This window comes from Sciurus carolinensis, chromosome 3 (genome assembly GCF_902686445.1).
Source record: "Sciurus carolinensis chromosome 3, mSciCar1.2, whole genome shotgun sequence".
NCBI classification, from domain to species: domain Eukaryota; kingdom Metazoa; phylum Chordata; class Mammalia; order Rodentia; family Sciuridae; genus Sciurus; species Sciurus carolinensis.
Genome location: NC_062215.1, coordinates 66,411,294 through 66,424,491, shown reverse-complemented (window position 1 = coordinate 66,424,491; position 13,198 = coordinate 66,411,294). Strand labels below are relative to the sequence as shown.

At 33.6% G+C, this 13,198-nt stretch overlaps 1 protein-coding gene across 1 annotated transcript in view; it reads right to left on the bottom strand.

Annotated features, from left to right (window-relative positions):
* Positions 1-919: 919 nt before the first annotated feature.
* Positions 920-13,198, bottom strand: part of Suz12 (SUZ12 polycomb repressive complex 2 subunit) — a 42,889-nt gene continuing 30,610 nt past the window's right edge. The window contains exons 10-16 of the mRNA XM_047544689.1: positions 12,033-12,210; positions 10,167-10,258; positions 9,819-9,962; positions 8,129-8,286; positions 6,732-6,930; positions 6,049-6,128; positions 920-2,886 (exon numbers count right to left, since the gene is read on the bottom strand). Of these exons, the coding sequence (XP_047400645.1) occupies positions 2,541-2,886; positions 6,049-6,128; positions 6,732-6,930; positions 8,129-8,286; positions 9,819-9,962; positions 10,167-10,258; positions 12,033-12,210 (1,197 nt within the window). The 3' untranslated portion in view covers positions 920-2,540. The remainder of the gene's footprint in view (positions 2,887-6,048; positions 6,129-6,731; positions 6,931-8,128; positions 8,287-9,818; positions 9,963-10,166; positions 10,259-12,032; positions 12,211-13,198) is intronic.

Here is a 13,198-nt window from a genome sequence, read left to right as displayed (position 1 = left end):
TTAATACACCTAACCTAACCATACCTTAGCAACAGTACACTAATGATTTTTGCCCCTTCTGACACTAACTAGGAGCTGCTCTCCAGCATTGCAAGGTAGTAGTGTATCACCTATTGCTAACTCAAGAAAATATCAGATTTCAAAGTCTCTAATAAATGCTTATCAACATCACACCATCATAAGTTGAACCCATCATAAGCCAGAAACTATTTGTAAATAATTTTAAGATATATATTTACTTCATCATTGTATGCCTACCCAATGAACTTTTGAAAATGAAAAGAAAAATTCACAACTAAAGATGGATAGCTGTTTGGCTAATATTGGTATTACTCTGAACAATAAATCTAAAAATATTTATATATCATCATAAATGACATAACACGCATAAGTGATGAAAGCATGATTTCACATTAGTTTTCTTAATTTCTTATTATCTCTGAGTCATCACTGGGGGTAGGGAACATTTTCTATCTAAGACATAATTTTAATGCACGCATTAACAATGCATAATAACAACAATGACAAAAAAAGCAGAAATACAGCTTTTATATTATTGAACTTTATGTACAAAATCATTTCAAATAAACATTTAATGTAAAAACAAATGTTCTTTTAAACTGAATTTTTTTTACATCTACTGTACCATTCAAATGCTTTATCATCTTACATGATTTCTTCAAAATCTGTTATCAAGGGTACATATAGAAAAGCATTTTTTTTCTTTTATAAATAGAAACAAAGGGTTTTTCAGCTTTTATTATAAGATGACATAAAAAGTTACTCAACAGAAGTAATTTCATTACTATTTGGGGGAGGGAATCACCAACTTTTTGTGCAAACAATGCTAGCCTTCTTTTTAGCATTAAGAGCATAACTGCTTAAGAAATGACATAAGCAATAATTCTACACCTACATCTCCCCTAAAATAATCTATTTTTTTTTTTTTTTTTTTTTTTTTTTCATATGTGCACAGCTTTAGCAAATTAAAGCCCGAGAGAAATGCTCAAAATCCACTACTCAGGCAAAATGAGAGTTTACTGGAACTCATCATTTGGAGAGCTTACAAATCAAGGAGTCTGTAATGAAAGCTGCAGTTTCCCTCTTTCCTATTTCTTGAACACAAAAATCAATGACTAAGAACTTAATACTGGATGACAAATCATATCCACACTATTAGTTAAATAGCCTCACAGTTAAACACATCTTAAAGACCAATCAAATCAGTATTTACATTTTATAAATTTCTGAAGACACCATTAGAAAGCTTATATATCCCTTCAATAAACAAAATAGGGAACTGCATCTGATGGTGATGGAATGAAATTAAAAAATTAAAAATACCTGTATTTACAGCAGCATTGATCCTTTATAAATAAAGAGTATGAAAATGCGTATCTTTAAAGGATAATAAAAAATTGAGGTGATGTTACTCAACCACAGTGCTTGGAGTTGGAATAAAAACCTATTGGTGCTTATTAATGTGCCAGTAGTGAAACCTCTTTCTGTTGGAGAAAATCCAACTGCAAATATGTGCGTAAAACACATAACACAGGGCAAAATTGCTCAAAAACAATTCAAGTCAGCTTATCTGTATTGGATATTCTAATCATGAAATACATTACAAAGACATCCTTGCAATGAAAAAAACAACAACAAAAGTGTAACATTTTCCGCTTCATTTTTATAGAACACTTCCCCTCCCCGAAAGTGGCATCTTAAAAATCTCAACTAATTCTTCCCTTGGATTATTGTCCTAATGAAAAGATGCATACAGCTGAATTTTCCATGTGATTACCTAATTAAAAAAGAAAACCAAAAGAAAATGTTCAAGTTTGGAAAAATACATGGGTGAACAATGCACTAAATTTATCCACATGAAAACAAATGGTCAGTAACCCTTATAAACTGACATGACATTTCACTGTTAACAATATGAAAAATCAACATCTTCTCAAACAGGCATAAGATGAAGAAGTGCTACCTTAAAATTGTAGAAGGAACTTATGTAAAATATCTTGCACTGTAATTTTTCATTCCAAATTGATGATTTCAAAATCAAGGATCAAGGTTTGATTGCAAGTAGTAATGCAACAATTTCACAAAAATCTTCAATTTCTAAAAAAGAGAACCACATTCCAATTTTCCCTCCCCAAGAAAATGTTTCACAATTACAAAGTAGAAAACCAGCTAGTCACAAATGCAAAAAGCATTATAATTTAAATATGAAATAATTTCTAGATTAATTCAATGTATTTCATAAGACAATTGTTGCAGTTAAAAGTACTTTCTCTGAAATATTGCTTTTCATGCTCAAACTAGAAAATGTTTTAATGACATCAATAAAACTGATATACATGTAATGCTGCATAATCAAGTGAAATAGAACCCTGATACAAATATCCTTGTTGAAATCATTTACTTCATCTAACAGTGCCTGTTTGGAACCTCTGATTTAAAAACAAAAACAACTCTTCTTAGAGGCTGAATTCCCTAGAATGCAATTTCAGTGTATGTCCATAACATGGGGTTAGGTCTTTTCAGAGTTTTTGTTTTTTACTCTGTTTTGAAACCCCTGAGACACCATCTGTTTCCAAAGCTTTCTCTTTTGAGTTAATTTCACTAAATCCATTTGTTGTTCCATTTTGTTCCTCAGTTATTTCTTCATTTGAAGGGGAAGCAGATTCTCCTTTTTCTAATTTTTGCTGCATTTCACGGAGCTTCGTAACAGCTTTATCTATTGACATTATGCTAATAAGATTAAAGTCATGCATGCTGACTAGATGAAGCATGAAGTTTCGACATAAATTCTTCTTAATTATTTTCTGTCCATAATTTTCTACAAACAGCATACAGGCATGATTCATTTGATTGTCAGCAATAAACCTATTTAATAAAAACAAAACATTAATAGTGATATAAAGCATTTCTATCAAATGCAATTGTGATAACCATTATAGAACAGTCGAGAATATATCTGAATCCAGTAAATGATGTTTATTTTGTTTCTGGCAGTAAAAACAAACAAACTCGGATCAAACTCAGGGTGCTCTACACTGCACCACATCCCAGCCCTTTGTATGTTTTAGAGCAGGGTCTTGCTAAGTTGCCAGGGCTGGCCTTGAACTTGCAATCCTCCTGCCTCACTCTCCTCAACAACTGGGATTACATGTGTGTGGCACTGTGCCTGGTCCAAAAAATGATGTCTTAACAATAAGATTATAGCAAAACTGAGATTCAATTGGCTGAATAAGCTAATCATTTTAGAAATTTTAGATTAAGTCTCTTTAGACTCTTGAGTGTTCACCTAATCAGAATGTAAACAGGTGCCACTAGAAAACTCAATTCCCTTTTTTTTTGGGTGCTGGGGATCGAACCCAGGGCCTTATGTTTACAAGGCAAGCACTCTACCAACTGAGCTATCTCCTCAGCCCCTCAATTCCTTTCTTAATGAAATTACTTACATTAACACTATATATTTTTTTAATTTTGTTATTGTTGGACCTTTATTTTTATTTATTTATTTATACATAGTGCTGAGAATCGAACCCAGTGCCTCATATGTGCGTGCCAGGCAAGCACTCTACCACTGAGCTACAACTCCAGCCCATATTTTCTTTTTTTAGTTTAGAATGGACACACCTTTATTTTATTAATTTTATATGGTACTGAGGATCAAACCCAGTGTGCTCTACCAATAAACCACAATCCCAGTCCTGCATATTTTCTTTTTAATATTTGTTTTAGTTGTAGATTGACACAAGACATTTATTTTATTTATTTATTTTCATGTGGTGCTGAGGATCGAACCTGTGTCTCACAGATGTGCTAGGCTCTACATCTGAGTTACAATTCCAGGTCAAACAGCATATTTCTTTTGCCAGCACCACTGCCTGTTTTCACAGTTTATGAGTTACCAAGTCTTTAACTCTATACATACTAACAATTCCCCTTTATTTCCTTCCTTGATTTTCACAGACTTAATATAGAATCAGTGCTTCTTTACTCTCTTCAGTTCCTAATAAAACTTAAAACAAAAATGGAAGTTGTCACAGAAGTGATGGGAAGGGTGCCTGTATACATGGAAGCAAAGTGCACATACAATGAATAAAATCTGAGTGAAATAAATGAAACCAAGTAGAATAGCTGCTCAGTTTACCCACTAAAACTAAGAATCCAACATGGCATCCATAAGTCTACCTGTGGAATTAAAAAAAAAAAAAAAAAAAAAAAAAAAAATCAATGTAGTTTGCCTAAATACCTTTCACTTTAAAAGGAACCCAAATAGTTGCTACAGTAATAGAGTTGGATAGAGGAATTGAAAGGGAACTAAAAGTAACTTGACTAAAATTTTATCTATTTATTTAGTATTTTTTGTGGTGCTGGGTACTGTACCCAGAACCTTAAGCATGCTAGACAAATGCTATACCATTGAACTTCCACAGCCTCAAATTATATCTTGTAACTAACATATTAGGACAAAAGGAGAAACATATTTAACAAAACCTTCTATACACTTACTTTACTCCTAATTGATTTTTAAAGACTAGAACAAGAACCAGGCAAACTTCATGTATAAAAAGTCAAACACCATGCACTTTAGGCTTTGCAAGACATGTGATCTGTCTCTTTTTCCCCTTTTCTGCATCCACTAAAAACATAAAGACTATTGGTAGCTCAAAGACAGTTCAAAAACAGGCTATCATTGATCATGCATCCAGATTTCTGGACTAGAATTTATGTATCAACTCCGCTTCAATCCCCAAGGGTAAAGGGTAAATAAATGGTACATTTATTTTAAGTGGAAAACTTTGGATGTTTGTGCTATAAAACAAAGAAATATGAGTATCTAATAAGAAGAATAGAGCAGAAAAAAATAACTGGTAATGATATTAACAGTTCACAAAGGGAAAACAGATTTTTTGGGGGGTGAGGGCAGTAAATGGGGAACCTACTTTTAACCACAATGGCATGAGAAATAATTGCTCTACCTTGATCTCTTAAAAAAATGGTAACAAATGAGCAACCAGAAAAGCCACATATCCAATTCTCAATAATAAGCAATTTTTAAAAACTTTAGTAATGCTGAGTGTGGTGGTGCACATCAGTAATCCTAACAACTCTGGAAATTAAGGCAGAAAGATCCAAGTTCAAGGTAAGCCTTGGCAACTTAATAAGACTCTGTCTCAAAATTTAAGCCAGACTTAGTGACATGCATCTGCAATCCCAGCAACTCAGAAGGTTGAGGCAGGAGGATCACAAGTCAAAGCCATCTTCAGCAACATGGTAAAACCCCATCTCAAAAGGAAAAATAAAAAGGGCAGGGATCACAGTTCAGGGATAGAGCACATGACTAGCATGCTAAGTGCTGCTTAAAAAAAAAGGTAGGGGGATGTGTTATGGTATGTTATATTTTAATTCCTTGATAATATAAGAAGGAAGAAAACAAAAAACAAAAAAGCAGGCACAATGGAGTTCACCTATATAGTCCTAGTTACCTGGGAAACTGAAGTGGGAGGATCACACTTAAGACAAGCCTAGTCATCAGAACAAAAAAACATTAAAAGATAAACTGTAATTATTTAATAACCTTTGAAGAATTATTCTGCCTCTACATTGTTGCTTGTGTGAAAACGTAGTTAAATTCAATCTGACATTAAAGTTGATTTTTAAAAATATAAATATGGGGCTAGGGATGTAGCTCAGTGTTAGAGCACTTGCCTAGAATGTGAGGCACTGGGTTCAAGTCTCAGCATCACATGAAATATGTGTGAGTATGTGTTTGTGTATTTATATATAAATATAAAAATACAGAAAGGAAAAAACCCAAGTCCCTTTAAAACCCTGCTATAGGAGCTAAAAGTCAATGCTTTCTCTTATGAATTCTATGAATATTCTCATTTTTCTTAATGCAAATATTTCAGGACACACTATCTAATTTAGTGAAATTTTAAATTAAATAAGACCGCAATAGGTAGATTTATAGAATGTGATGCAGAAAAAGGAACAAAATAAACAATGCAATAAATTAATTTAGAAATACTCTACCCATGTTTCATGACATGGAGATTCCATAGTTTCATCACTTCTTTCTCTCCTTCATTAACATCAGAAAATTCTTCAATTTGCTAAAACAATAACAAAAAAGAAAAAAAAACTCTATTAAAATAGAAAAAAATCTATTAAATGCAGAACATAATTAGTATTTCCAAAAAATTTTTGAGAATGTCAAAAATAGTTTTGGAATTGAAAACAGCAAAGTATCAACACTCCTTGAAATCAAGTTCTATTTAATAATTCTAAAGTTATGAGTTGCCCATACATGTAGAAATAAAAATACCCAATACAAACTGACATGAAGAAAATATATTTTTAAAAATTGACTTGGCAAAACTTTTTAAGTGATACAATTCATGAAAATAGGCATTCCTGGTTTCCTTAACTAAAAATCAAAAAAGTTTCTCATTGAAAGTCAAAAGTCTAGCTCGTATTACATGTTTTCAAATAAAATTCCTTTTTTTTGGTACTGGGAATTGAACCCAGGGGCACTTAACCACTGAGCCACATCCTCAGCCCTTTTTAACTTTTTATTTTGAGACAAGGCCTAGGGCCTTGCTAAATTGCTAAGACTGGCTTTGAACTTGAGATTCTCCTGTCAAACAAATCACATTTAATCATAAAATTCTAAGATCATTGCTAGTAATGATAGTGATGAAAATGATAATAATTACTGTAATGGTTTTTTCTCTTAGCCATTCGGGATCTTTTTCATCTTCACTGTCTACTTCCATTTCTTGTGGACGGAGAGGTAAGCAGGTATCACTGTGAAAATACAGACGATTGTGGCCACTACTATATGTTCGTTGCTGTTCCACTTCTCCATCTTCAGATTCAAGAAATTCAGACATGCTTGCTTTTGTTCGTTTTGGCCTAAACAAAAAGAAATAAATACTGACAGACTACACATTTACATCTACATCATCTAACTACATGAGCATGACTTGAGATCTGCAATAATTTACATTTTATTTACATTTTATAAAACTAACCACACAATAAAAGTAGTTGAGGGGCTGGGGTTGCAGCTCAGTGGTTGAGCACTTGTCTGGCATGTGTGAGGTACTGATTCTCAGCATGGCATGTAAATAAATAATAGTCCATCCACACGTAAAAATAAATAAATAAATAAATAAATACATAAATAAAATAAAAAAGTAGTTGGACTGCATTGTGGCTCAGTGGTAGCATGCTCGCCTAGCACACATAAGGACCTAGGTTTGACCCTCAGCACCACATAAAAATAAAGGTATTGTGTTCACCTACAACTAAAATAAGAATTTTTTTAAATAAAAAAAAAATTTAAGTAGTTGAGGCAATTCTTGTCCCAAATTATTTTTGTTCTATACATACTGTGAAGTGGACCTATTATTTATCAATTTAAGCATCAAAGTTTTAAAGATAAAACTATGAAAAACACCTCGTAGAAAAAGTGAAACATAGTTAAAAGCGAGAAAAAGGAACAATGTGCTACATAAGGCACATTAAGATAGAAATAAACATAAAAATTTTACTTACCAAAATTGTGTATATTTACAAAGTGGAAAACACTGGCTACACACACATAAAAAACTATACAAAATTTTTGTTTTTTGCATTTTACAGAGATAAAATTTTCATCTTAGCAGTCAAATCTGCTGCTGTAAATACACCACTGCTGACTAAACCCTAATGGAAAGATCTTGGATGGTATATAACCAGATGTGATGTGCAATAGTAAATGACAGGGACAGAATTGTTTATATGTCGTACAACCCAAATACAGTATATCCCTTTCTTGTCAGTTCCTATCTAGAAACTTTCACTGGGAAAATTCTTTAATCCTACCAATCAGTATAGCAGTAGAAATATAACAGTAAAAATTTAGGGAACAAGTTGGAAGAACAAAATGAAAAAACACCTGCAGTAAAGAGGATCTTGTGAGGGTTATAAAGCAGTATAAAGCAGTACACCACCCCAAAACCTTACACTGAAATAATAATTTCTAGAACAGCAGTGTGGTTGGCTCCCTTTTACTCTAACATCCCCAGCAACCAGAGAGTAAGATTTTGTGTACAACCTTTACACCTACCTGCAAACAAGAATGTGTGTGATAGGTGTTCTCTTTACTGGTCCATTGCGGCTAAAAGCAAATCCTGGTTGGCGATGAATATCTTGAGGATTTCCTGCATAGGAGCCATCATAACACTCATTGATAGAAACATCTATCCTAGCACCTTTTGGATGATACTGTAACAAAAATAGCAAGGTGTTTAGGAAAAGAAAATATTAATTATGCTACTCTAAATACCTATCCCTCAGCCCAGTGCAATGGCACATGTCTATAATCCCTGCAGCTCAGTAGGCTGAGATAGGAGAATGGTGAGTTCAAAGCCAGCCTCAGTAAAAACGAGGTGCTAAGCAACTTAGTGAGACCCTGTCTCTAAAAAAAAAAATGCAAAAAAGGGCTGAGGATATGGCTCAGTGGTTGAATGCCCCTGAGTTAAATCCCTGGTATCAAAAAATTAAAAATAGGGTTGGACTTGCCTTGCAAGCACAAGGCCCTGGGTTCAATCCCCAGCACCACAAAAAAAAAAAAAGAAAAAAATTAGGGCTGGAGATATAGCTCAGTTGGTAGAGTGCTTGCCTCACAAGGCCCTGGGTTTAAAATAAATAAATCCCTCCAATTTAATTAATTAAAAAGTATTTGTGGGTTGTTTATTTTGTTGTGCTGAAGATCAAACCCAGGGTCTTTTGCATGCTGGGCAAACACTCTACTACTGAGTTGCATCTCCATATCCTTATGGTTTTTTTTTTTGGTTGGGGTACAGGGGATTTAACTTAGGGGCATTCAGTCACTGAGCCACATCCTTAGCCCTTCTTTGTATTTTATTTAGAGTCAGAGTCTCACTGAGTTGCTTAGCGCCTTGCTTTTGCTTACTGCTGAGGCTGGCTTTGAACTCTGGATTCTCCTGCCTCAGTCTCCTGAGCAGCTGGGATTACAGGCGTGCACCACCATGCCAGACCCCTTATGGGTTCTTAAGTTTTTGAAACCTAAAATTAGCCAGGAACAACAGCCACTGAACAGGAAATCAGAAAACCTGAAGTGAAAAACATGTGATGCCAGGCACAGTGGTACATGCCTATAATCCCAACGATTGGAGGTTGAGTCAAGAGGATCACAAGTTCAAGGCCACACTGGGCAAGTCAGCAAGACCCTGCCTCAAAATAAAAAATATAAAAAGGTCTGGGGATTGTAGCACAGTATCACAGTACCCCTAGGTTCAAACCCATCATGATTTTTTATAGGGAAAGGGAATATATGTGTTAAAATTTTGAACTGTGCTTTTATTGGCTTTATACAAATTCTTCTCTCATCAAGAATAAGGAAATTGGGCTGGGGTTGTAGCTCAGTGGCAGAGCACTTGCCTAGCATGTGTGAGGCACTGGATTTAATTGTCGGCACTGGATTTAATTGTCAGCACCACAGAAAAATAAAGGTATTGTGTTCATCTACCACTAAAAAGTTAAAAAAAAAAAAAAAAAAGAAATTACCCCTTAATTCAAAGAATTGGTGTGAAGATAATGAGTGTAAGTATGTTATGCAAATGTGAATTATTGTTCCAAGTTTCCGTAAACTTTGAATCATTAACTGTAACTCATGCATAAAGCAATCTATCAAATGCAGATATTTTGTTATTTTTACACAAAGTATAATTTTTATGAGCTAGGCTCTTATATTTAATATATAATATATTAAGAAAAATTGAAAAGCTACTTACAACATAATTGAAAATAAATCTGCTATGGCAGAGTTTAAGATGCTTAAGTAAACTATAAAGTTTGCGGCAGTTCAGAGTGCACCAAGGACAATGTAGATCATCTCTTGCTTCAGTCTGTTGTCTTGTATTGTTATTATAAAGAAACTTAAACAAAAAACAAAAAAATCAGTTAAGTCTTCAAGTTTTTATCATAATATTTTGTTTCCAATTTTCTAAAAATAGTTAAAAAATTTAAAAGGAGTATCAAACTAAGAGATATTTTTATTTAAACATGCCCACAAATTTATTTCTAAAGTATAAAACAAATGCATTTCATAATTACTTAACAAAAGGGGCAGCTATGTTTACCTGATAAAATATTCTTAATTTCTGTCTGTTTTCATTTGAAGTATCCTTTTCTTTTCTTGTTTGTAGATCTGTAGTCAATGTTTCTTTAACAGCTGAAAATATACTTTGGTTTAATGAAATTATTTGCTTCTAAAAAGTAAAATAATATCTGGCCAAAATGATTAAACAATTAAAGTTTTCACAGAATTCTATTTAACACAATTTCTATTCTTATCTGCAGAGAAACAATCCCTGAATCAGTAATCAGATGTTAAGGTCTTTATTGGCAGGACTCAATTTTTCCTTTGAAAAACTACCTTCTATGTCCTAAATCATATTAAAAATAACCCCAAGTAATTATACTTACAGTATACTGTTTTTAACACTTTGCAGTCTGTGTGTGTGTGTGTGGTGTGTGTGTGGTCTGTGTTTTGGTTGTCGTCACAGTGTGCCACTTTGGGAATGTACCCAGGGCCTCTCACATGTTAGGCCAAGTACTCTACCACTGAGCTCTATTCCCAGCCCTAAGAACTGCTATTGATTGGTCTTTGTATTCCCAGAGTCCATTAGTGAGCAGATATCTACTAAATTCTCCTTGATCAGAAAGAAAGTAAAAAGTGATTGTATTAAAATCACTCCAGATCCAAGAGATAATTCATTAACAATTTTGGTATACTCCATTCCTACTTAATGGGAAAAAAGCATTTTTCTTGACTCAGCTGGGCATCCCACATGTACAATTTTGTATAAACTTTTCCCTCTCCCCCAGTTCCTTTGCAACTCTTTTATCTATTTTCACTGACTTAAAGAGTATTCTGAGAAGTGCCCAGACCACAATTTATGTGGGAAATCTTCTTGTCATGGGCCATTTCTTATATCTCTTTATTTATTACAGTGACCTGTGCATAAGCAATGTATGTGATTGGTCAGTGTCAAAGAAAACATCTCAAGCCTTCTGCTGTCTTTAAACATAAACATACATGAATGATCTCAGGTGAAGGGCAGTGCTCCTGAGAGAATATAGTAGCTTAGGAGTTAATATAACAGAGTTAACTGCATTTGAAAAATGTTTTCATCTTAAAAATGTACAACAAAATTTAATCTGGTATAATCCAGGTTTTGATGAACTACTTACTTCCAGCAACCCTAGAATTATAAAAACAGTCTGAAATATTTAAATTCTGTTCTACAATACTCTAAAACTTGTATATGAGTTATTAAAGATAAAGTTCCAAAACACTTTTTGAAAAATATTGTAATACTGGGGATTAAACCCAGGATCTCATTCGTGCTAGGCAAGATAGTCTACAACTAAGCTACATCCTCAGTCCTTTTTCCTTTATTTTAAGACAGTCTAAGTTGCTCAGGCTGGTCTCCAACTTGTGATCCTCCTGCTTAGTCTTCTAAGTAGGTGGAATTACAGGCATGTGACTCAGCACCTAGCAGTTCCAAAGTCCTTCCAAGAGGCAACTGAAAAATCTAAACCCCAATCTGAAAACCAATTTTTTTCTCCTGAGTTTGTGGCATATTCATGTATTGGAAAAACTTCTTCTAAACTGCCATGAAGGTATCTATAGACACCAGTTGGAAGTGTTAAATAATATGTGGCACACATATTACATTTCATATTATGCTTCTAAATATTAAAAGAAAAATTCAAATTCTCAGATACATCTAGCACAAAGGTTCTGGATAAAGGTTCATTTACCAGTATTTCAATACAAAACTATATTTAGCATAGGAAAATCCTAATTTACAATAGCTAATAACAATCTAGTAAGCAAAATAGTATTTGAAAAGAATAATTACATGAAGCAAAATAAAAATAAATCTAACAGCTAAGTCCTAACTCTGAAACCATTATATTAATAGCAATGCTTCGTTTACCAATAGTTTGTGTAGGTTTAACTGAACCAGGCTTGTTTTCTTGATGGAGACTCTCTGAATTTCTAGTGGCAAGTGGCTTGGCTATAGGAGCTGTAGATTTATCATTGGTTTCTCCTGTCCAACGAAGAGTGAACTGCAATGTAGGTCCCTGAGAAAATGTTTCAAATGGAGGCAGCCTCTGAAAGATAAAAAACATGAAAATTAACTGAAATTATAGGAATTAAAAAATTCATTTTGATAAGTCAATGTGGATTTGATTTTTAAATCAATAAATTTTCCTCAAAAATCCAAAAGTCAACAGGGATGGTTAGACAAAATAAGGAGTAGACATTGTAGAACTAGAGAACTGAGGCTATCTGATACGGCAGTCACTTATCAGCTGAACTGTTATGTAAAAATATTTATCCAGCACTGCCAGTTTTAAAGATTTTTTAAAAAAGTTAGAAACATGGATTGGGAATTAGGTCACTGGTAAAGTGCTTGGTTAGCATGCACAAGGCCTCTTTCTCTAGCACCACCACCACCACCACCAGAAAAAAAAAAAAAAAAAAAAAAAAAACTGGAAATGGAGTTTTCATGGAAATCTTTCCATTTCTTATTTGGATAACCAATTCGAAATGTCTTGAAAACAAAGCAAAACAAATCTGATTTCCAAAGACTGCCAGCTTGCTCTCTCTGCTCTGAAGTGACCATTTTTTCATCAGGCACTGTGCAAACTGAGCAGCTTTCTTAGTTATTTTCCTTGACTTCTCTGAATCTCACTGACAATTACTACCCTTGAGTCCAAAAAAATACTGCCATAAGAATGTTTTCATGTTATTCTCTTTGACAGAAACCTTCAATGGGCTCTCATTCATTTTAAAGTTCTTCTACATCTTTACTTTTACTACAAATAATTCTCTTAAAACTAATTTTAGGGCTGGGGCTATACCTCAGCTGCAAAGACACTAAGTTCAATTCCCAGTATCACCAACACAACAAAAAACTACAATTTTAAGGCTAAAACAAGGTAAAGATGTGATTGCAGAAAGTCTATATCTGGGACTTCGTCTTATAGAAACACTTCCAATGCAAAAAAGATATAAGTATAGTTACTAAAACATTTCTTAAATTTAAAAATAAAATTTTGAATAACCTATCCATTAAACCAAATTATCCACGATTTA